This window comes from Syngnathus floridae, chromosome 2 (assembly GCF_059516105.1).
Source record: "Syngnathus floridae isolate MCC-2025c chromosome 2, RoL_Sflo_1.0, whole genome shotgun sequence".
Classification (NCBI taxonomy): Eukaryota; Metazoa; Chordata; class Actinopteri; order Syngnathiformes; family Syngnathidae; genus Syngnathus; species Syngnathus floridae.
The window spans coordinates 14,331,945-14,356,245 of record NC_142414.1 but is presented as its reverse complement, the minus strand read 5'-3'; the positions used below and the strand labels follow the sequence as shown (position 1 = coordinate 14,356,245).

The window sequence follows — 24,301 nt, the reverse complement described above, 5'->3', positions numbered from 1 at the left end:
TGTCGTTAAAGCCATTTTGAATCGTTGGTGGAGGGGTCTGGCGAAGTGCCGACTTTTATGCGGAAGGCTGACGACGGATGAAACGAATGAGATTTACATATTTCTATTTATATGCACGTGTGTTTATAGTTGAAGGACTTAAAGAGACAGTTGCACCTGGAAAGGAAGCGAGCAGACAAACTACAGGAGAGACTTCAAGAGATCCTAACCAACAGCAAGAGCAGAACAGGTATGGGCCCTCACACCTGCTTTTTCATAGCAAAGCCTTGAAATGATATCCAATCTTTGACGCCGTCATGCTCAATCCATATTGATGGCCACGGCCAAAAATCTTCCGATCAGGGCTCACTTAGCAGCATCATGTGAACTCACCAGGAGGTTCTGCCTCATTGCGGAACCTTCTTCTAAATATTTCATACAGCGCTTTGATTCCCTCTGCCCACACACGCGCACGCACACGCATACACACACACACACACACACACACACACACACACACACACGCACCATGTATAATCTATAAGAACAGATAAATGTTTAAAGAGCATTTCTGGACATTGGCGAAAGCTGACAATCACACATAAAGTAGGTCCAGGGCCTAACCGATTTTTAGCCTAATGCCAATCTCAATATTTGGCAAAACAACATTTCCATGCACAATAGAATAGAATTACTTTGTTGTCGTGTGTTTCCTTACCCCAAAGTTGGATTTGTCTTTTTTGCTTTAAAAGGAGCATGTTTTTTTTTACCCAAAGACATGTCCTTTCTTTTAAGGTCACATTTAGACGGCCTTTGCGTGCTGCCCAGAGTACACACACAGTACACCCTTGGCAATGTCACCTACTGGCAAATGATTCAGTCGAGCATAACTACAACTTTTAGGTGTAAAAGGCACTTATTGGCTCATGTTGGTATTCAGCTTGCCAGTTATAGCAATCAAAGTTTGCTCTTTGAAATTAGCTGGTGTTACTAGCTAACAGGAAGTGGCGCCTTCTTCTCCCCGCAGGTCTTGAGGAGCTGGTCTTATCGGAGATCAACAGTCCCAGTCGTACTCAGCAGACCGGAGATTCGTCCTCCGTCTCGTCTTTCTCCTACCGAGACGTGATGAAGGAGAGCCAGAGCGTCGGCCAGAACAAGGTGCATCGCGCCAGCCCAACGAATGTTTGGTGATGGAGGGGGCACGTGTGTAAACGTCTGTACTTGTCACCAGTCGGGAGGAGGAAGTCCTCAGTGTCAGCGTGCCGCCGAGCTGTCCGATGACGAGCTGGGTGAACTATTCCAGAGGCTCGCTGAGGTTCAGCAGGAGAAGTGGATGCTGGAGGAGAAGGTCAGTTCAGCCGTATCTTGGGTTGGTCCATTGCTCAAGTCAATGAACGGTTATATAATGGTTAAATTAGCTCCTCATAATGGGCTAGTTCTAAGAGAATGGTTTAATACAAATTGAAGCTTTGAATCACGAGATAAGGTACTTAGATCAAGAGAAGATTCTGCCCTGTAGAGTCCGGAGAGGATTTAGTCCTGATAGAAGCTACGAGTTCTATCCCAAGGGAATGTTCTAGTACCTGAAAGGTTATAGTCCAGTGAAGGTTGCTGTCTATCACTGGCCTCTTCTCATTGGTTGCCGGTCATGTCACATGATCACGAATGTGTGCTTGACAGGTAAAACACTTGGAGGTGAGTTGCTCGTCCATGGCAGAGGACATCTGCAGAAAAAGCGCCATCATCGAGACCTATGTTATGGACAGTCGCATAGGTGAGCACAGGCCAGCCAATAGTCCGCATACTAAATCAGTCATTTTCAAAAAGTTCTAAAAAGGCTGTAACTATTATTTTTGTAGTATTTACTACAAATCGATTAACTAATTAGTTAATCAAAAAAATAAAACTGGTGTGAGATTAAGTTTATTAATATTTTAATTTGATTATTTGCAGTAAATCAAGTCACCACCTAATGGTTAAAAAAATACACTATATATTATTTACGGTGTCATAGATTTTGGCCATTTTGGCCGTTTTGTCCTTATCGTGCTTCTCCCTCCCTGGTGGGCTTAGACGTGTCAGGCGGTGCCGCGGGTGGTCACGGAGTTTCTCAGGTTGACCGAGGAGGTCTGGGTTCCGTCTTGAGGGATCTGGTGAAGTCTGGGGACGAGAACCTGCGCGAAATGAACAAGAAGCTGCAGAACATGTTGGAGGAACAGCTGACCAAGAACATGCACCTTCACAAGGTAAAATCCAACCCACTTGGCTCAGCACTCGCGCCAACTTCCGAGCTCGATCAATGAAGATACAGATTATTTATTAGTGTCATAAATTCTCAAAGTAGAGCTCTGCTTTATTAAGCTTGTGTTCAGATAGACAACAAAAACATGTTATTTTCTTTCCCGACTATACTTTTTTTTTTTAATAATATAATGATAAATAAATGAATAAATTATTTGGGTGGCTGTTTTACTAAGACGCCTCATTCACTAAATCCTCGCCTTCGCTCTACTCTCATGTTTGTAGGACTTGAGGTGAGACCGCTCACAAAGTAGGACGTCACAAAAATACATAGAAAATAAATTCAATGCACTAAACAGCAACAACTAGTACGTGATTAAATTGCAATGGGTACGTTGAAACATTTTATAATTCATTTGATGCACTGAAATCAGAACAGCCGCCTGTCAGCTCAAGTTGCAGGGACAGCTACTCTGAGAACAGGAATGCTCCAAGATGAGGAAATGGAGGAAAACACCACTTTGAAGGTGTTTTTGGTGAGGAATTAGCATGTTAACATGGCTAAAAGCTCAAAATTAATTTAGCATCATATGGCTCCTTTAAATAAACTATTTAGGAATAGAATGTCTGTCTCATGTTTGAATGTCCGTTAGGCTACTTTATTTTATTTTGATGTTGGTCATTATAATGGTGATTGGAGAGCTAAGTGTTTTTGAAGTCGTTTAAAAAAAAAAAAAAAAAAAAAAAAAAACTCAGTGCTTTCTAGTCCACTCATGGGCGACATCTCCAGCAGCCATCTTTGATAGGGACTCCAGGGGCACAAAAAAACAGAAGACATATGTCTGTCTGTTTTTCTTCCAGGACATGGAGGTTTTGTCCCAGGAATTAGTCCGTCTCAGTAAGGAACCAGCTCCTGATGGCAGTTCAGCTGGCTCCGGTTGAGACTACTTCCTGAGTCATCCGTCCATTCATATTCACCTCAGATGGAAGACCAAGCTTAGACCTGAGACTGATTTCTGGCAGGTCGAGAGTGGTATTTAAGTGAGTGATTCCCAACCAGTGTGCCAGGGCACATTTGTGTGCTGTGAGAAATCGTCAAATTTCACTCAATTGATCAGAAATATATTTATTTACAACAAATAATTCCCCTTTGTTCATCTACTATGCCAGTGACTAGTGACGGACAGAACAAATAAATGAGCTTCTATTAGATGGCAGAAAGTATATAATTGACATGTATCCAATTTGTGTGACATTTTTATTTGATGGTGTGCTGTGCCATGAGATTTTGAACTTGAGTATGTGCCTTGGCTCAGAAAGGTTAGGAATCACATATTTAGGCCATTTGAGCTATGTTGAAATGCTGGAAGTTCTTCATCTATTCGTCCATCCAAAGCATGTAGAGAATGGAAATGTTCAGCTCATTATTGTTCTTAACGAATGTACTGTCATTGAATTATACAAAACTCACATGATTAGGTTCCACCTGAACCTGGTTACAACTTCCGTAGCAATTAAATACTTGATTCCATTCTATGGGCAAGTCCCCCCACCCTACAGTATATGAAATAAAACGGTTTGAGGTATCTGGTGTCTATGGCCATATCAGTTCAGCCCGTCACGTCGGGCTACGTCTACGCCCTGGCCATGGACCCGGAGGTCCTACATTTCGTTCTGTCATTTGGTATGTGGCCGCCGCGACTATTTGCCGGAGCACCTTTCACAGTCTTTTACTTCGAATCAAAGCTTATATGAATGTGAGTAAAATATGAATATATATTTAAAAGAACTGTTGTTATTTTTATTGCTTTGTTTTGAAACTGTTTAACATCACGTCTGTAAATGGAATGGTCTTAATTGTTGTTGGGCTGTGTCTATGTCCTGCTTACTGTATCAAATCTTATTTATAAAAGAAAACAAGAATTTGCTATCTGTTTTGCCTTCACTCTTGAACACTACTTGGTGGCCCTTGACTATTTTCAGTACTGTCACATGCCCATGGCTTCTGTTTTTCAGCTCTCACATTTTCTTGGCATTCTCAGAGTCTGTCTTTGTCTTCTGGGCCTTGGAAAGAAAGTGACCTGAAATTAAGCAGGAAACGTGATTTCTATCATGAAGCAAAATAAAGTGAGTGAAAAATCACCTTCATACCTTTGCATCATTGGTTAGGCTGTGCTGAGATGAAACTTTTGGAGAGTCACGGTGTAAAGTTTGTCACAAGATGAATATAAACAGAAGCCTCAAATAACAGTTTGAATGTTCACCAATGAAACCTCACATCGCTCCAAGTTTCAGATGTTGATTTATTTTGCGATGTAAATGTATAAATGGGCACCATGTTGTTGCCAATTTTCAGCTTTGTCGACTCAGTGATTGACGTCCACTCAGCTGCTTTCTTGTCATATGCAAATCAATGTGAAAAAGATTCCACTCATGTTTTCTAGTTCTTGGCGAGAATTATTAGTGCTTAAAATATTGAAAGAATGGTGCTTGAAGAGTTCTTGAAATATTGACTTTAATCATTATTTTACATAGCTGTGATGTCAGCTACAAAGTTAGCAAGCTAGATGATGTCAAGATGGAGAAATGCAACTAATATTGAACCTGCAGTGGCCAGCTTCCAGTCACTTTGATTGAAAAAGTTTCTTCTTTACCAGGGAATGTGACTCCTCCCCCATCCCTCGCTTTCGGAGTAAAAAGTCACAAAGTTCGGAGGCAGGTGTCCGTCGGGAGACGACACTAATTAACCGTCCACGACTTCCTGTTCCGTCGAGAGATGAGATTACGGAGGTGAGCGCTCCGCTTGGCCTGGCAGCGTCTGATTGGCTGAGAGTTAATTGGGTGTACTCTTAATTAAAGACAAGCTCATGCGGAAGGCTGCACTTCAACTAAATACTCACCATGCATCAGTGATGTCATTAACCTTTACTACTTTCAAACTGTTAATGACTTTTTCTTTTGACTTAGGGCTATACAGTATGTTTATCCAAACCGATCAAGCAATTAGTTTTTTTCTATAACGGTAGCACGCTGCTTATCATTAAGTATCATCAAATTCATAATTATGGCCCAACTACTACTATGGTCATTACAAAATTCCCATTATATTAATAACTACATTGAAACAAAATTACATATTATTTCAATGTTAGTTTCATTTCAATGTTACTCTAATTATAATAAGGGTTGCAAATCAATGCTAATGTTGGCATATATATTAGCGGCAATGCTAACTGGTCAAGAACATGATATGATATAATAAAACTAGTTTCATATCAATTTAGACACTGAGTAAAATGGTTGTATTGGTTTAATCGACACGAATATGAATGATGACATTTCTGCTGTCATTTTTTCATCTTCCTCTAGATGGCTTGAAAAGTTTTAGTAACAGGATCGTCTATGTTGAGAGAGACGCTATCAGAACAAAATTGCACCTATTTAAAATTTGTCTACCTTAAAATAACGTTTTAATAACTACAACAACATTTCCTCAAGAAGTCTGTAAAAAAGATGATTTTATGCTTATTATCTCTGTTCTATTTGGTATGTAAGTCATCACAAGAGGGGGGCACAAAAAGCCATTTTGCGCCTGAGAGCTAATTGGTTTTTAAAAATTATATTTAGGGAGTACTTGTATTAAAAGCTACAGTCATATCTTGTACCAGGACAAGTACATATTTCTTTATTTTGTCAATATATTATTTGAAATTTCATGGTATGGTGGTGCAAGGATGACGTGGATCTTATCGTTTTTGTAGCAAAGCATCCAAATTGACAATGTTTGTTTTTTAGGGGTAAATGATTACAACCTCTCAAAGGTCACCCAGTAGCGCCCCCCTGGAATGTTAGAAAATTACAAACAAAAGCGATTCCAAAAACGGGCATTCAAAAATGGCAACTGTGACACTTTATTGCAAACACAGTGATGATGTCATGAGGATGGCAAAGGGAACGACTGCCTTGCTACAGAAATCCCAACGTCTGGCAGCCAACAGAGGAAGTCAGTGTCCAAAGTTTAAAAAATTCACGAGTTTTTCTCTTGCAGCGCCTGGCTAAATATAGAATGTGTGTGTGTGTGTGTGTGTGTGTGTATGCGTGTGTGTGTGTATAACAGCCCCTCACTGCCCCGAACAGGAAACTGTTATTAGTAGAGGGCACTCACATTTCCACTGTGACAGTGAACACATCACCGGTTTCATCTTCTTGTGCTACTAAAAACACACTTTTACAGTGAACAGAGAGAGGACACGAATGCTCACACACACACACATATACAGTACACAGACACACACATATACAGTACACATGCACACAGACACACACACACACACACGCACACACATATACAGTACACATGCACACAGAGCTTGAGGAGTATTGATCAGACTGTAATGAGAGCCTTCACGTTTGTTTTTAGCTTGAGTGGGAGAGGGAGATGTGGCACTGCGGCACGCATGTGTGTATGTGTGATCTGTTCAGTGTGTGTGTGTGTGTTGGCGGCTGTAATTGAAGTGCTGGTGTGATCACATGATGGCGCCCCCGCTACTTTTCTATCATGGCGGTTGTTCGCGCCTCTTGCGGAAATGGATGCTCACTGATAGGTGGTTGGTAGATGGAACCACTATGCTACCAATGACTCCAACCGCATCTACTCTACTGGTAGTTGCACTATTGCAGTCAAGGGAACCACAACATTAGCAGTGACTGTGGCTAACTGTATAATAGGCTCATGCAGAGAGACAGTCAACACTACTCTCAATGACTAAATAAACTCCTTTCATATTAGTCGTTTTGTCCTGAGTGTAAAGAATGATCCCTGCGAGTATCGTGCTGCTGTCTGTCTACATGTGTTACTGCACCGTTTGTGTTCAAATATCTGTTGTCTAAAGGATTGTAACATAGTGAATATAGTCGATGCTAATTGTTAACACACTTTTGATGTTTTCAATTATGTGTTAACATAAGCTAGCAGTAACATTTCTAAGGCAAGTTGCTTAGTAGTCTTAAATAGACAAAGTGATATTTTCTTTTTATGTTTTGTTTGACTCATGCAGACCTAAATTTTCTAGAATGATGTAGGTCTATTAAAACAATACTGTAATATTTAATAATAATAATGTACTTTGATGAGATGAGCATATTTGCAAGTGTTGCGGTTGAGTTCCCCACGCGATTCCTCCTGGTCGCGCTGATGCATTATTTACGAGTCCGACTCGGCTGACGATCGATGCGACCTTCATGCAGGTCGTCCTCAGCTCGGTCATGACCAATCAGGACATTTGCTTCATTACAGCTGCTCTAATTGACTTTTATGAGGATTTCTATTTATTTTGTTTGGGTTCAAAGGGGATGGCTCGATCAGTGCTGACCAAGTATTTTTCCATCATAGCCGTCAGATGGTCATAGGGTCAGTAAAGTAAAGTGCAAATACTCAATCAGTTTTTAGTCATTTGTAATTTACTTACATATATTTACTTTCTGACAATTTTTTGGTTAGTTATACTCACATACCGAGATACCGAGTAGGTCTGGACTGTTATGGACTCTAGCTGACGATAAATATTGACTCCTTTTGGCCTAGACTTTGGTAGGCCTCGACTGTCTCAGGTCTAAAGTGTCTTAGTGGTGGTCTTCCTATTGCTCTGCCTGTCACTGTCTGGGCATACTCCAGAGGGAAAAAAACTCATAAAAGTGAAGACGCCTGCCTTAATGTAAACATGGCCTTTTATTATTTTTATTCTTGTATTATTTACTTTTTCTCTGTTGCATTTATTACAGTTGTTCTCTTCGACACAGGATCATCCTATACCATCTTTTCCTAGGTGCGCTTTTCTAATCTTGAGGAAAGCCAGTTTGAATCCATACAAATCTATTTTAGGGTCAGTGTGAGTGTATTTGCGTCAGTTTGAGCCTTTTCAAGTCAGTAAATTGGAGTCTGTAATTGTCAGTTGTCATTGTGAGTTCATGAGTCAGATTGAGTCTTGGCAATTCAGTGAGTCAATACGAATTAGCCTGAGTCTGTACGAGTCACTGTGAGACTTGAAGAGTCCATTTCAGTCTGTACAAGTCTGTATGAATCTTGAAGAGTAAGTCTGAGTCTTTACAAGTCAGTGAATTTGAATCTTCATTTGTCCGTTTGATCCTTTACAAGTCTCAGTCAATATGAGTCAGTTTGGATTCATATGTCAGTATAAAATTTTGACTCTTCAAGGGTCTATATGAGTGAATGTAAGTCTACCGAGTCAGTTCAAGTATTTCCAAGTCAGCCTGAGTATGTTTGTCTCTTTGAGTTTCTGTTTCAGCCAATTTGAGCCTTCACAAGTCAATTTTAGCCTTAACAAGTCAGTGTGAGTCTAAGGTCCACTTCAGTACGCACAAGTCAGTGAGTGTCCATACGATTGAGTCAAGGAGTCAATGGGACCATGTGGCCCCCTCCCTGGCACACATCCCCCTAGTGGACACGTGCCATATTGCTGATGAGGTAACTTTCAGCCATGAAAGTTTGATGATACGAGTGCGACGTTGGCAAAACGACAGCTGACCAGCACGCCCTGGCATTCATTATTGAGTGTGTGTGTGTGTGTGTGTGTGTGTGTGTGTGTGTGTGTGTGTGTGTGTGTGTGTGTGTGTGTGCAATTTTGCGCAAAGGTTTGATTCCACTTAACTGTCTACTACTTTAGTATGGAAACCATTGCGCAATTAACACATGATGACAGCGTGATGAGGAGGACAATTAAGTAGATGATAAGTGATGACCAATGTCTACGTGAAGTGTGTACATGTGCTTGCATGCAGCTTTTTGTGTCGGTGTATACATGCATGTGAGCGTGTCTGAGCATGTTATCATGTGTGTGCGTGTGTGTCCATGTGTGTATATCATATGTCTATGTGTTTGTTTATGCATGCATGCATGTATGTTGAGGAAAAAAGGAAGTGAGAAATGACATAGAAAGAGAGGAAGAGAAGCAAGAGGGTGGAGCAAACCAAAGAAGGTGGAGTCTCAGTGTGTGTGTGTGTGTGTGTGTGTGCGTGTGTGCGTGTGTGCGCGCATGGGAGAGAGAGAGAGAGAGAGAGAGAGAGAGAGAGAGAATGACAGCAGATGTGCTTGTTGCCGCGGCGGCAGAGCACGACAGCCCGAGAACGTAAAAGAAGACTCATCCATCTTCGTCTTTGCTTCATCACTCCCCCCCTCTTTTAATCCGGAAACAACTTCTTCTTTCTCATCACCTTCATCCTCCTCTTCTTCTTCCTCCTCTTCCTGGTGGCAGGGTGTCAGAAGCAGCGGAGGTAAGTAGGATGAGATGTGTTCCACATTCACTTATGCCCAGAATAGAACGGGATGGAGCAGAATAGAATAGAATAGAAGTTGAGCACAGGCTGCAGCAGGATGGTCCACAACATCGTAGAAGTAAAGTCAATAGAACACAACATGTGCATGTGAATGTGTGACATAATCCACTTGTATAAATTAGTGATGAACTTTCGTGTGTTTACATTTATGTTTGTTAGTGCGCACTCATGCGCACACGTTATTAATATGAATAATTAATGAACATTCACACACACTGGCCTCTCTCGTTTCCTCTAGCCTGGAAATGACTGTTTTTTTAAAGCACGGAAAGTTCATTAAGTTGTAACTATGCTCTCGAGTCAATACTTGGGAGTCCTATGTTCTCCTGGCTCGTTTCGCTCTGTGAATCTAGTCAAGGAATGTGACTCAGAGTGACTCCATAGAATCAGAATCAGCTTTATTGGCCAAGTTTGTGCGTGCCAAACAAGGAATTTGACACCGGTTGAACTTAGCCTCTGTACAACATTTAAGTGACTTACAACATTCAGGTGACTAACAACATTTAAGTGGCAAGAGTCTGCCTTGATCAGTTTTAGTCCAAACTAGACAGTTAGTCAGTAGTTAGTCAGTTTGCATCGATAAGCGTCAGGACAAGGCAGTTTGAGTCTGCGCAATCAGTGTTCAAGTCCATGAATATAAGTCCATTTGAGCCAGTTTGACTCTTCGTGAGTCGATATTTGGCTATGTGAGTCAGTGAGTGCAGGTCTATACCGGTCAGTACACACACACACACAAACAAAATTTCCTGATTGTCCATTTGGCTGCATGACTTGGTGTGTAGTGGGCCTGTGTCAGTAATTTTCTATGGGAGTCAGTGAGTAGGCAGCTATACAAGTCAATGTGAGGCTATAGGAGTCAGTTGAGTCTGCAAGAGTTTGTTCTGATGAGTCAGTGTGTCTTTAAAGGTCTCTAGCTTTGAGTTGTCAATATACCTGTTAGTGTGAGGCCAGTGAGTCAGCTCATGCGAGTCTATTTGAGTCAGAGTGGGGCTTTATCAGTCAGTATAGATCTCAGAGGTTTACTCACAAGGGTGAGTCTTGTTGAGTTAGTCGGAGTGTATGCAAGTTAATGTGAGTCTATACAAGTCAGTATGAGTCTCCACAAGCCAGCTTTGACGAGTCATGAGAAGCTTTGAGGCTCTTTTAGGTTATTAGGCTATGTGACTCAGTGTCAGTCTTTACGAATCACTGTGATTGGTGACTCAATACGACCGAGTCAGTCTGACTCAAAAGGAGTCAATACGAGTTTGTTTGAGTCGATGCAAGTCACTATGAGCGTGAGTTCGTTTGATGAGTTGGTCTGAGGGTTTATATCTTTTTAGGAGTATCTGAATCCGTGAGACTGAGTCTAATCAAGGATGTTTCTATCTTCTACATGCATCCGACTCTAAATGCTTCAGGCTACACTTTTCCGTTTTTTTCAGGGTTTCTGTCTTCTACACGCCTCATTTGTTAACATGCTTCCATCGTAATACTTATGTCTATAGGCCTCAGAAGCATGTAATAGACTGTCTTCTTGCATCGGTCTTTATGTCGTCACGCTTCTGTTTTATGTATGCTTGTGTCTTTATAATCCCATATACATGCTTCAGTCTTCTGCGTGCTTCACTGGACATGCTTATGCCTTCATGCTCCCGCCTACATGCAGTCTACTTGTCTCAATCTTCTACATGCTTCTGTCCTCATACTTCAATCTTTCATGCTCTTTGTCTGCATGTTTCAGTCTTCTTCATGCTTTAGTCTTTTACATGCTTCTGAATACAGGCTTCAGACTTCCACATACTTTTTTTCTTCTTGCTTCAGTCTTTGTGCTACTGTTGGGTTCAAGTTAGAGGTTTTCATCCAACACATACACACACACCCACACCCACAGCACAAGTCAAAAGTCTGTTCATGAATTATGAATCAAACTTTCAGCCTGACTGGACTCTTCTGACTGGGTGCTCTCACGTGCACACACACGCACAAACACAGAGTCAGTAATCAGATTACTGTAGATTTTTTGAGAGCCTTCCTCCAGAGGCCTCCATCCTTTTCTTCCATGTGTCTGCTCCTTCTCACTTTGTCGCTATTTTTTCCCCTTCATCTGACAGAACAACCAAACATGGACGGTGAGCCGCCGATGCTCAGCCAATGAGAGCAGGGAGCGGCAACAGGAAGCTAGGACAAGTGAGAAAGAGGGCGGTGGCGACGTGGAGCTGCAGATGAAGCCAAGAAACACTTAGAGGAGGAGGAGGAGGAGGAGATTGTGTTGAGCTTGCAACTTCGCTCGCATCATCACAATTTAATACGATCGCGGCCTGGCAACACACACATGCACACACAAACCCACACACCCATTTGGATCTGAACAGCAACAAAGTTGTTGTTCTTTACCCCAAGTGTGATCAACACTTCCTGCAATTGTTTTAATGACGTGACGGACAGCAGTGATCGGTCCCCCGCCCTACCTCTGCCCCTCCCCCTCATCAACATGTCAAGCCACCGCATCACCAGAAAGTCGGGACAGGGTCAGTGACACACCCCACCCTACACTCCTAAGTCCGAGTGGGTTTGATGTAAGATGGCGGCTGGCGTGGCAACATGGCTGCCGTTCGCGCGGGCGGCTGCCGTGGGCTGGCTGCCGCTGGCCAAGAAGACCATGCCCAAACCTCCCGTGGACAACTCGTCCAGATCAGACGAAATCCTCTATGTCAATGTCAGCGGGGTCCGCTTTCAGGTAAGGGGGTCAACAGATGGTCGGTGGGTGCAAAACTTACGTTTAACATGAGTCTCAATGTGCAGTAATTGATTCATTCTGAATGCAGCCATGTCCCTTGTGAAGTATTAGCCTCACTTTTTGACCTTTCGCCGTAAAAAGAAGTTTTACATTTCTCACGGAGCATCTGTTTGATCAACCATATTGAGATGGACCACTGCCAAAATCACAACTTGTAACCCTACTCGCGTCCTCAGCACTCCTGAAGTAAATCTACACCTTTGTTGTTTGTTCAGACATGGAAGAATACACTGGATCGCTATCCCGACACGCTACTAGGGTCGTCGGAAAAGGAGTTCTTCTACAACGACGATACGCAGGAGTACTTCTTTGACCGGGACCCCGAAATGTTCCGCCACATTCTCAATTTCTACCGCACCGGGAAGCTGCACTACCCGCGACACGAGTGCATCCAGGCCTTTGACGAGGAGTTGGCCTTTTACGGAATTGTCCCCGAGATCATCGGCGACTGCTGCATGGAGGTGAGCAAAGCCACTCCTTGTGCGTTAAAGAGCATTTAACCGCTTGGCTTTATCCCAGATGCCAAGGAACTATGTTGAAGTGACTGGAGGCACGTCATTTCAATTAAACTTGTGCTTTGATGCCCTCTTGTGGCATCTTGGTGCCAAGGAACAATATGAATGTGCTTAAATTAAACAAAAGTAGTGCATTGCTACCTTCTTGTGGCATCTTGGTGGCAAGTAACTATGTTGAACCTTTGTTTTAAATTAAAGTAGTGACATGCTCCTTCCCTGTGGAATCTTATTGCCAACGATCTATGTTGAGGTTAGGAGCTTCATTTGGACAAAATTAGTACTTTGATGCCATCTTCTGGCATGTTCATGCCAAAGAACTTTGTTGACGTGAGGAACTTCATTTCTACAAAGAAGTGCTTTGACAACCTCATCTGTAGATATGGTACAGTGAAGTACATTGAAGAGTTTCATTTAGACACAACTAGTGCATTGGTGTCAAGATAGGACCTTTAGTAATTAATTTGCTGTCCTCTTGGTACCAAAGAATCATGTTAAAAGTAGTGCTTTGACATAATCCTGTGGAATCTTGGTGCCCCTAAATTGAGGTAAATTGAAAAGCTACATTTAGACAAAAGTAGTGCTTTGACACATTCATGTGCCATCTCAGTGTCAGGAAACTATGTTGAAGTGAAGTGAAGAGCTTCCCATCTGACAAAACAAATGCTTTCCCTAAATTTGAACCCTTTACTTAGTACTGCAGTATGTAAGTGAATAATTTTCCCTCTTCTGCTCTGAAGGAATATCGAGACAGGAAAAAGGAAAACCAGGAGCGCCTGGCCGAGGACACGGAAGCTAATGAAGCGATGGACGCTCCTCTGCCCCCGCATAGCACCCCCAGAGAGCGTCTGTGGCGAGCTTTCGAGAACCCGCACACGTCCACCATGGCGCTGGTCTTCTACTACGTGACGGGCTTCTTCATCGCCGTGTCGGTCATCGCCAACGTGGTGGAGACGGTCCCCTGCCGGCCCCCCAAGGGGAGCGTCAAGGACCTCCCGTGCGGCGAGAAGTACCAGCTGGCCTTCTTCTGCATGGATACGGCGTGCGTGCTCATCTTTACTTTTGAGTACCTGATGCGTCTGTTCGCCGCGCCCAGTCGCTGCAAGTTCATGCGCTCGGTCATGTCGGTCATCGACGTGGTGGCCATCATGCCCTACTACATCGGCCTGGTCATGCCCGAGAACGAGGACGTGAGCGGCGCCTTTGTCACGCTGAGGGTCTTCCGTGTCTTCCGGATCTTCAAGTTCTCACGGCACTCGCAGGGTCTGAGGATTCTGGGCTACACTCTCAAGAGCTGCGCCTCCGAGCTGGGCTTCCTGCTCTTTTCGCTCACCATGGCCATCATCATCTTCGCCACCGTTATGTTCTACGCCGAGAAGGGGACCAAGGGCTCCACCTTCACTTCCATCCCGGCCTCTTTCTGGTACACCATCGTCACCATGACGACATTAGGGTGAGTTGCCCCTCATTGCCTCGTTCGCTTGCGTGTCACCATAGCGACCGCGTTTGCCTCGTATTTGTGTGTCCCGCTGAGTGCACCTCCCACGCCGCGCTGTTCGAGCGTGGCCGCCCATCCGCATCCTGCCGCCGCCTACGCGTATACAGTAATCCTTTATAACGACGGTCATGGCATCTTAACCGATGCGCGCTGTCACGGATGGAGAAGCGTACACTTTCATACTTCCAATGGTAGTGAGTCACATCACGAGCTTTAGTGAGTCATGCTGTGTCCTCCTTCATTGTAATGTGTTCGAACATGTGCTTTATCTTTATCAAAGTAGTGCTTCGCTGCCATCATGTGTCACTTTTGTGCCAAGGAATAACAAACAAAGTGATATGAGGATCTTCATTTTAGACAAAGTCAGTGCTTTGCCACCTTCTTGGTGCTAATGGATTATGTTGGAGACTTTGGCTAACCTTCATTTAGACAAAGTAGTGCTTTGCCGCATCTTGTGGCATTGCACCGCTAAGGAAATATATTCCATTTAGACATAAGTCGTCGTGTTTGCCATCATCTTGTGACATTTCAGTAAACTGGTTATAGCTTGATGTAGTTAGTCAGCGTTTCATTGAAGTGTGTCAGCATTTCACTGAGGTGTGTTGATGTCTCTATTACCGCCACTATATACTTTTCTGTGTTTTATACTTTGCTGTATCTAAAGTGCTTTGTTACAGCTGTTGTAAAATGCGCTATATAAATACAATTGTTTGTGTTGGATTGGATTTAATCGGTCTGAGTCGCTGCGTGTAGTCCGGTTCATGTTTGATGTTGTGTGTCAAAGTGAGTCGTAACGTGTGGAATACTTCACAGGGTGCCTTTGCCATTTGTCAAGTTGTCATCTGGAATTGCACGTTAAAGAAGGAGTCATAACTGTTCTTGTCACAGGCTGGTCAGAAAGATGCTCCTTGTTGTAGTTGTGTGTTGCTTCAGTGGAAAGATCGCGGGTTCGACTCCCAGATCAAGCTCACAGCAGTCGTACTTTGACTTTAAGAGAGGCAATTACAGAAGCTTCTTCTCTGAGCCTTTTTTTTTTTTTTTTTTTGCTGCTCTTTGTTTGCTGATTTTGTTGTCACAGGCGCACGGTATCAGCTTGTCTTTTTATTGCTCTGCTCCGCTGGCCGCCACCGCAATGACGATGGCCACGATGCAGAACTTATCGCTTGCAATTTCAGCATCAACAAGAAAACTTTATAATGGACTGTACCCTATCAATCATTTTTTTTATTATGACTAGGATGGATGGATGGATGGATGGATGGATGGATGGATGGATGGATGGATGGATGGATGGATGGATGGATGGATGGATGGATGGATGGATGGATGGATGGATGGATGGATGGATGGATGGATGGATGGATGGATGGAGGGAGGGAGGGAGGGATGGAGGGATGGAGGGATGGAGGGATGGAGGGATGGAAGAGTGGAGGGATGGAAGAGTGGAGGGATGGAGGGATGGACAGATGGAGAGAGGGATGGATGTTACATTTGATTTGAAATGTCTTCTATGAATAACCAGATGAACTAAATATAGACGCAGATTTTCATGTCCGCTTTCCCTTTGTATTCATCTTTTGTTTTAACTTGCATTGGCGAGTTCAGTAGCTATCGTGTCTGTGTATGTGTGTGTGCGTGCGTGTGTGTGTATACTGTGTACAACTGTACGTACAGTATATGTATGTGTGGTGTAGTTAATGCGGAATTGTTACTGTATAAAGTAGTAGTGAGTGTTACTGTGTAAGTCTGTGTGTTACCGTTAGAAGCAGTTGAATTTTGGACCTGGGACTTGAGCAGTGGCTTACATTTCCACCTCAATACCTTTGTTGCATTTGTTCTTCCCCGTCATCCATGACGCAAGAATGTTGACCAGTCAATTGAGTACGATTTAGCTCAAAGACCGAAAAAGTCCAACACGCAAACTCTGTACGAACGCCAAGCGTGATAAATACGTATGTGATGCCAGCAACGCCAATCACAGTGTTTTGGAAGTGTCTCTCCCACAATACACCTGATTGAAATGATCAGCCTCCTTATCCAGTTCCTGTAGACCTTGCTGATTATCTGAAGGGGCGACACCAAATTATTATTGTATCACTTCCGCAGCGAACGCTTTTTCTGTCATAATTGTCAGGAATAGTTTCTGTGAGTAACTTGTGTTAACTTTGTCAGAATGATTTCAATCTTGTTCTGATTGATTTTGTTTTATTGTTACTTAAGCATTTCCTGCATCAACCCTCTGTTGAGATTCAGTTCAGTCCCTTATGGAATTATTTAGGGTTTTTTTTTATGTTGGTTTTCCATCAATCTTTTGTCTTCATACACTTTAGTTAGAACTTTTTAACTTGACCCTAGTACCTTATGTTAACTTTTTACTGCGTGGTATGTGCATCTTTTGTTTTGTACTTTTGCTACTTTCCACACCCTTAAAGTTTAAAAACAACCCAATTTGCGTAACAAACTGGGCGGATCAACATTCTGGGTCCATTTTCTTTTTCTTTTTTTACCCTGCAGTTTTACTGTGACAACTCATTGCTTTTTGCCATCACCGCTATCATTAGCCTTTGCTTTATCAGCCATGCTAAATGAAGTTCAATTGCAAAGAAATCTGTACATTTATCCAAACTTATAGAGACAATGAGTGCAAAAATGAGCAAGGGAAAGAGCAAGAGTGACTCAGTGAGACAGACGAGATGTGCTTGGCGGGGTTGTGACGGAACTACAGTACCGCAATGTACAATGTGGCGTGAACTTAAAAATACTATAAATTTGCAAATGCAGTATGGCATTCTATGACATTAATCAGTCATTTGTTCATATCTATGAAAATTTGCGGATTGAGGAAAACCTATACAGTTACTCTGCAAAGTCACATTTTGTTTCCACAAATCAATTGATAAAGTTAGCAATCATATATGCACTCTTGTAAATGTACAATATATAGCTGACCAGTGTAGTGAAAGTGGAAAAATATATGTATATTTCTTAATGGTACGGTAATATTATATTATATATTGACCAAAATGTGTCAATAGAGATGATGTAGCACAATAGAATACTGCTGAAGTGCATTCAAATGGTAATAGATAAAGAGAGTCACATGTTCAGCAGCCGGGGAGAATACACAGAACCAGCATCCTTCCTCCTGCAACTTTCATCATCACATTATCAATTAAACATGGCTGCCAAAGAGGAGTGGGGAGATCTCGCAAAGGACGAAAGATGAGGAGGACAAGGAAGGCGGGGACTCCGGCGGCCTTTAAGCCGCACTGGAAATTATCAACAAGCGCTCGATACTGACATGCTTTTGACCCACCGCCGGGACTGTGACAACTCTTTCACCCACCGCCTCGTAACACGAGAGCCATGACAGCTGACTACAGTATGACGAGAGAGGCAAAAAAGGCTTTTTCATGCTGCACTTAGCAGCGCACAGCGAGCCATCGACGAACCCATTCATTGTGAATGCGGTGGGGGGGCAGGGCCGCGGATGTGGTGAAGCTCTGTGCACGAGGCTTTCAAACTGCTCCCTGCTCAGCCTGAAATATGCCATGAAGCATTATTGGTGCAACTGCAGCTCACGAACATGATTAAACTCTCCAAGTTCCTGCCAATCCATTAGTACGCGATGCATCAGTAATCTGTTTTTCTTCTGCTGCTGGTCTTATCCACCTCCTCCTTAAAGTGAGCAAATCTTTTGGAACAATCACAGTACAGTACATCTTTCAGAGGTACAGTCGACTTCTCGCCTAAACCAGTCGGAGAAGCGTCCATGTTTACTTCCTGGCAGGTTGCTGAGTCAGCACGAAATAAGGGCGAGGTTCCACCAGGACTCCATTGTGGGTCTACACTGAGGACCTCTGAACCTATCCAAGAGTAATGTGAAAGGGCCTTAAGGTAATGCTCCTCAATCTTTTCACCACCTTGGACCGGATTATTGTCAGGCAATATTTTCACGGAGCGACTTTTAAAGTGTGGCGGATAAATACAACGAAATAAAACGATACGACCCGCATAAAAACTATGGTATTGTGGTGCCGAAGGAAAGGAGATGTAGGAGGTGTGTCGCAAAAGACTTGATTAAATATACTCATAAAACGAGAGATTGAAACAACAACGGTGGTGTGCAAGTGCCTTACCACATAAAAAGCACGGTCACAACACACTCCATCAACCTTTAGTTTGCGAACACCACACTATAATATATATGAATCCATTGTGTAATGTAACTTTACGAGCAGCATCACCGAGGTGCAGGAGAGAATCAGGTCTATTTTTCAAAATAAAAGATCGTTCCGACTCAGATAAATAAAACAAAAATAATGTATGTTATTTATTCTTTCTTGTGCCGCACGGTATCAAATGGTCCATGGCCCGGGGGTTGAGTCAACAACAACATGGGAGTCTGAACAGTCAAATACATAATGACAGCCGAAGGTCAAATCCGAAACGAAAGACTTGAGAGTCGTGCACGACATGAGCCTCGTGCCTGAACTGAGAGCAAGGTAACTTCATCCAACATGACAAAACTTGAAAGTAGAAGTCACTGTTCAGTCTGGTCTGCAGCCCACAAGAGGACTTTTTGTCTCCTCTGAGTGGAGTGAGCCATAAATCAATTAACATTGGCTGTCTGGGCTGAATCACGATTGGCTGATAAGCATCAAGCCAAGTCTGATTGGTCAGCTCACCACTAATGGCGTTTTTATTTTCTTCTTTTTTTTTTTTTTTTAAACAGGCCTAATCTGGAATCAGATTGTTTACTTTCAGGCCCATTAGAAGACCGCATCATTCATTCCATTTGTCCCCGTGTTCTCACTTGCTTCTCTCCTTTTCTCTTCTTGCGTCCTCGTGTCTGTCAGGTTCACGTGCCTGTTTGTCTGATGGTTGTCATGGCGACCATTCAACTCTCCACCATCTTTTTTTTAGTGTTGTTCTTCTCTAGAACATTCCCTTCTCAGAGTTTCCCCTTCTGTGTTGAGTGCAGGATGACATAATCCCGTTATGAAATATTTAAACAGTAGAACCGGGATGACCCGGCCCGTCTGGGACCTCCCACGCTTGTAAAACCTTTATTTGTCCTGACATCTGACCAACCGGCACCCTCTCTTCTTTTGGTGTGCTCATTGTTTGTGTGTGTCACATGAGGATGACATTGACATGATATTGACATTAGATGACATAATATGACATGAGAATGATGTGACATGTGTACATCAAGTGACATCATTTGACATGAAAATGATGTGAGGATTACATCAGGTGACATCATGTGACATGAGAAAACAGGTGGCGTGAAGACGACTTCATGTGACATGAGAATGATGTGATATGTTGATATCATATGATAGAAGAATGACATCATGGATCGAGGAATATGCCATCCAGTGTTATGATTTGACCATATGACCATGAGTGGCATGAGGATAACCTGTGACCAGAGGATGACGTGATATGGGAATGGCATGAGGTTGCATGAGAATGACGTGAAAGGAAGATGACATCATGGAATAAGAATGTTAATGACATCAAGGTGACGATTTGAAGTCACAGTTTTTCATGTCAACATTACGGTCCACAGGTATGGTGACATGGTGCCCAACACCATTGCCGGGAAGATTTTCGGCTCCATCTGCTCACTAAGCGGCGTGCTGGTCATCGCACTCCCCGTGCCCGTCATCGTGTCCAACTTCAGCCGGATCTACCACCAGAACCAGCGCGCGGACAAGATGCGAGCGCAGCAGGTCAGGGCACCAGAAGAAAAACATGATACCATCAACAGCAATATCAACACAATCATCGGTTTCATTACATTCAAGAAAAGTTCAAACTTGACCCACTTTCAACCTCACCACTTACACTAGACTCACTACCTGCTCTAATTTGCTCCTCTGAAAACTCAACCCAGACTTCACTACTTCCACCACACTACTACAATTGACAATAAGTAGACTAATTTCACTATACTACTCTAACGGCGTACATGACTAACTGCATCACACTAACCACACTGTACTACTCTAACTTCATTATTTATATTAGACCTCTACCTTACTCTCACTAACTACATTAACTCCAGTCTAGGGTGTTTGCAAAATAACTTTAACAGCACAATGTTAATAATAAATCTGTGTCACAGAAAGTGCGTTTGGCTCGAATCCGGATGGCAAAGAAAGGAACTACTAATGCCTTCCTGCAGTACAAAGAAGACAGAGCCCTTGGGGTGAGACACATACACGTACACAACATACCTGTTTTTGACTGTAGCCACATGTGTTTTCACTGTTTGTGTTTATCCCATTGCTATATGTGAAGCACTTTGTCACAGCTGCAGCTGTTGTAAAACACACAACACGTGCTATATGTGTTTGTAGGATATTGTGTGAAAGATTATATTTTGTGGATTTAAGTGAAATTTGAACCAATAAGAAATGATAAAAAAACACACATAATGGTCTCAAAAATCACAGCATCATATGCATACATAATTATTAATTAATTTCTTAATTAATTTGCAGCCTTGGCACACAGATGGTAGAACATTTACACAAAAGACAAAACAAAAGTGGTTCAAGGATTGAACCCTGTGGGATACCTGTGACAAGATCTTTTAAAATAGATTTTGTATCATGTATTTTAACTCATTGAGATTGCCCATTAAAGATTTAATCCTTTAAAAAAATAAACAGTTGAGTGGTGGGTTTTATACCCCGTGTTGTAAGGGATAGAAAAAGTTGACCAGAGTTAAGATAAAAAATAAACTGATCTACCGCTAATTTTTCAGTAATCGTTTACACGGCACGAAGAATGCTTATTGAGCTATAGTTTTATACTGAGTGAGGTTCAGCACTCTTAAAAATCGGAGCAACAACTGCTGGCTTCCAATATTCATGGAAAGTTCCCTGTGTGAATGAAATATTTACAATGTGAGTTACAGGTTTGGTCAAGACACAGGCGAGTTCCTTAATCACAACAGTCCATTTCATACACATCCTTTGACCATTTGGATTTGAGTGAGTCAATTACCTTTGCTGCTTGACTTTCAGATATGCTTTCAAAATTAAAAAATGGCAAATGGTAATTTGCACAGGAATTCCCAGTGTGGCATATTGCATCTACTAAATTAACAGAAAGGCTGAACTAGTCCATACCCCTGAATGCAGTCCATACCCACAATGCAGTTCGTCGCACTGAACACTTTCTTATTATACGTGTGTGTGCGCGTGTGTGTCTGTTTGTGTGTGTGTTTGCGTATGTACAGGACCGAGACAGTGACAGTGGCGCTTTGTGCGTAAGGAACAAGTCGGCATTCGAATATCAACATCATCACCTTCTTCACTGTTTGGAGAAGACCACGGTGAGTAGAATATGCGACAAGTAGCAAGATTGGAAAACTAGATTGGAATGGAGCAATAAACTATTTACCGCCACACCCTGAAAGGAATGAATGTGAAACAAGTAGCAAATACAACACAATATAGGACAGAAGTGCTACAACCTGCACGGAAGATATGTGACAAATAACGCCACGCAATAATGCAACACACCTTTCACCCCCATAGAACCACGAGTTCACGGACGAGCTTAACTACAGTGAGCTGTGCATCACCGAGTCGGTAGGCTTTCGGACCAGCCGCAGCACCTCCATGTCCAGCCAGCAGGGTGCGCTGAATCACTCAACGGGCTGCTGTCCTCGCCGAGTCCGAAGGCGAGCAGCCATGCGGCTGGCCAACTCCACCGTGTCCGTGAGCCGCGGCAGCGTGCAGGAGCTTGACACGCTGCATGGAAAGGGCACACCTGGACCACCGCAAACGTAAACCTTTGCACCCCATAAAACATTTCAATGATGTTTTACGTTGACCTCCTCCTTCCATTTTTCCTATTCCATCATTCAGGACCACTGCTACAATCCATTGCAACAAGTTAATAATGTCGATATTAGTTCTGCGCCAGATCTTCAGCATTCACACACAGTTGTCGTAGCTGTTGTTGCTGACGCGGTCATTTGTGTGTCAGGCGTTCCAGCCTCAACGCGCAGATCAACCTCAAGCTGAACTGTGGCGACCAAGACTTCAGCGCAGCCATCATTAGCATCCCTACGCCGCCCGCCAATACGCCCGACGAGAGCCTGCCGCCCTCGCCCGCCGCCATCCCGAGCGGCATCCTGCGCAACACGCGTGCCACCGCCTACACCTCTGACACCGTCAAGATCTCCTCCTTGTAACATCTGCCAGGGATTTTCCCATGCGCCTCGTACCCTCTTGCCTGCCCGCTTGCCTGCCTGCCTGCCTGATGCCCGTCGCAGCTGACAGTCTGCAGCTGGCTGAGGATTGTGGGTAGAAGACATGAACACAAAGTCTGTTCTTCCAGTTTTGTCCTCAGCTGATGATGAAAGTGGACATCCAAAAATATGCAAACAAAGCGGGACGTAATCGCAACGTTGGAACTAACCGTCAATAGTCAACCATAGGATAAAATGTTTATGTGTGCCGTGTTTGACAAACAAAACTAGTCGACAAATGAAGGAAAAATTCCAAACTCAGCTTCCTTCCATCGTACAACAATGAGCATCTTACCATGCTAATGTGATTCCATTTAACAAAAGAAAACCAGACAAAAGCACTGGAAATAGACAAACCTCTCATGTGTAGCAATTTCAACCGTTAGACTGTTTATTTAGCAGCATCACGGCAGCCTACTAGCTAGTACATCTGCCTTTTTGTGTTCGAATCTTGGCTAGTTTTCATATTGTTGCTGTGCTTGCATGCATTTTCCTCCCACGTTCCAAAAACATGTTAGCATGTTCGCTTCATTGAAGATGCAGAAATTGTCCATATGTGTGGATGACAGTGCTTGTTTGTTTACTTTTACAGACATAGATTGAGGACCAGTCTGCGTATTTGGACAATTAATGGGACTGGTTGCCGGTCAATTGTAGTCTAATCAGTCTCATTTCAAATTAATTGATACTTTTCAGAACGTTAATACATGATCATGACATTTTAAATCACATTTGTTGTCACAATGGAAGAAAACTGAAGCTAAACCTGACCGCCTGCTAGCTTAAACATTTGTGCTGCTTGTGCACGTGGCCACTTTGACATTCCTCAGTTTCCTCCTCGGGCGTGTATGGGCGAGCGTGTATGGGAGTGTGACCAAGCACAAATTGTAACATATTTTGTAACATAAACGTTTACCTGCACCTGTCAATCACCCCTCATCCCCCCAAAAAAACTAGGATAAAAAAGGTGTGGACATCACCACCTGGTCCGTGCATGAGCATCATAAGACTTTCAATTTAGCCAGCATATTCCCAAAAAGAAAAATACAATGAGGGGGAAGATTCTTTCTTATTTTGCATGAGGACTTTTTAATGATTTTTGTTTTCATTCAACCACCAAGACGTGGCATCAATCAGGAATGTTCCTGGGCTGGAATGCTGAGAGACGTCACTACTATGCATGGATACCGTTGTAGGTATTTGATCTCAACACAGTTTTTGTTCACTGGACTTCTTCTGAAGATGGTCATGATAACAAAGGCTACCTTTAGCGCAAATTTTCTTCAGCATTTGGTTATGCTAATTTGCGCTCACGTTTTTCACCTCACTCAGTAAATAACCTCTGTGTCGACTACTAGTGACGACAGATGCTAATGTATGTTAAGTTTGTGCCTTGGAAACAAGGTGATCGCAACAATTGCTTACTTTAGTGGCAACAGATGCAAATTTGCTCACACAGGGAATACTTGGGGGCATTCAAAATATCTGCACCAATGATAGTTACCACTAATGGTATTAGCTAACAACAAATTTAGCTAAGATTAGCATTTTGACAAAAGTAGGGGTTGAGGGGGTTCAGTGAACAAATTATTAATAAGTAAATGATAAAACCATGATAAAAGCACATACATGTATATTCATGACACCAATAAATGACATGA

At 42.9% G+C, this 24,301-nt stretch overlaps 2 protein-coding genes across 10 annotated transcripts in view; both read left to right on the top strand.

Annotated features, from left to right (window-relative positions):
* gripap1 (GRIP1 associated protein 1) overlaps nt 1–4,368 on the top strand; it is a 12,460-nt gene extending 8,092 nt beyond the window's left edge. For all 7 annotated transcript variants that reach the window (XM_088358218.1, XM_088358225.1, XM_088358211.1 and 4 more), the window contains 6 exons: nt 130–229; nt 1,007–1,137; nt 1,211–1,327; nt 1,660–1,753; nt 2,053–2,225; nt 3,082–4,368. In XM_088358218.1, coding sequence (XP_088214344.1) covers nt 130–229; nt 1,007–1,137; nt 1,211–1,327; nt 1,660–1,753; nt 2,053–2,225; nt 3,082–3,162 — 696 coding nt within the window. In that variant the 3' untranslated portion in view covers nt 3,163–4,368. The remainder of the gene's footprint in view (nt 1–129; nt 230–1,006; nt 1,138–1,210; nt 1,328–1,659; nt 1,754–2,052; nt 2,226–3,081) is intronic.
* Nucleotides 4,216–24,301, top strand: kcnd1 (potassium voltage-gated channel, Shal-related subfamily, member 1). 3 transcript variants are annotated; one of them, XM_088358318.1, is made up of 10 exons: nt 8,308–9,510; nt 11,667–12,292; nt 12,568–12,813; nt 13,605–14,054; nt 14,127–14,317; nt 19,941–20,103; nt 20,499–20,582; nt 21,621–21,716; nt 21,922–22,172; nt 22,376–24,301. In XM_088358318.1, the coding sequence occupies exons 2-10, from the start codon at nt 12,137–12,139 to the stop codon at nt 22,581–22,583; spliced, it is 1,845 nt and encodes a 614-aa protein (XP_088214444.1). In that variant the 5' UTR covers nt 8,308–9,510; nt 11,667–12,136; the 3' UTR covers nt 22,584–24,301. The 3 variants fall into 3 exon arrangements, with proteins under 3 accessions (XP_088214454.1, XP_088214444.1, XP_088214436.1); XM_088358328.1 differs by lacking the exons at nt 8,308–9,510; nt 11,667–12,292 and adding exons at nt 4,216–4,347; nt 4,878–5,010 and having other exon boundaries at nt 13,605–14,317; XM_088358310.1 differs by having other exon boundaries at nt 13,605–14,317.

Bases quoted from the DNA above. Each gene is read 5' to 3' on its own strand.
- kcnd1 (XM_088358310.1), top strand. From the start codon at position 12,137: ATGGCGGCTGGCGTGGCAACATGGCTGCCGTTCGCGCGGGCGGCTGCC. The intron at 20,104-20,498 runs GTCAGGGCACCA...TCTGTGTCACAG, and splicing joins ACAAGATGCGAGCGCAGCAG to AAAGTGCGTTTGGCTCGAAT. The intron at 22,173-22,375 runs GTAAACCTTTGC...TTTGTGTGTCAG, and splicing joins ACACCTGGACCACCGCAAAC to GCGTTCCAGCCTCAACGCGC.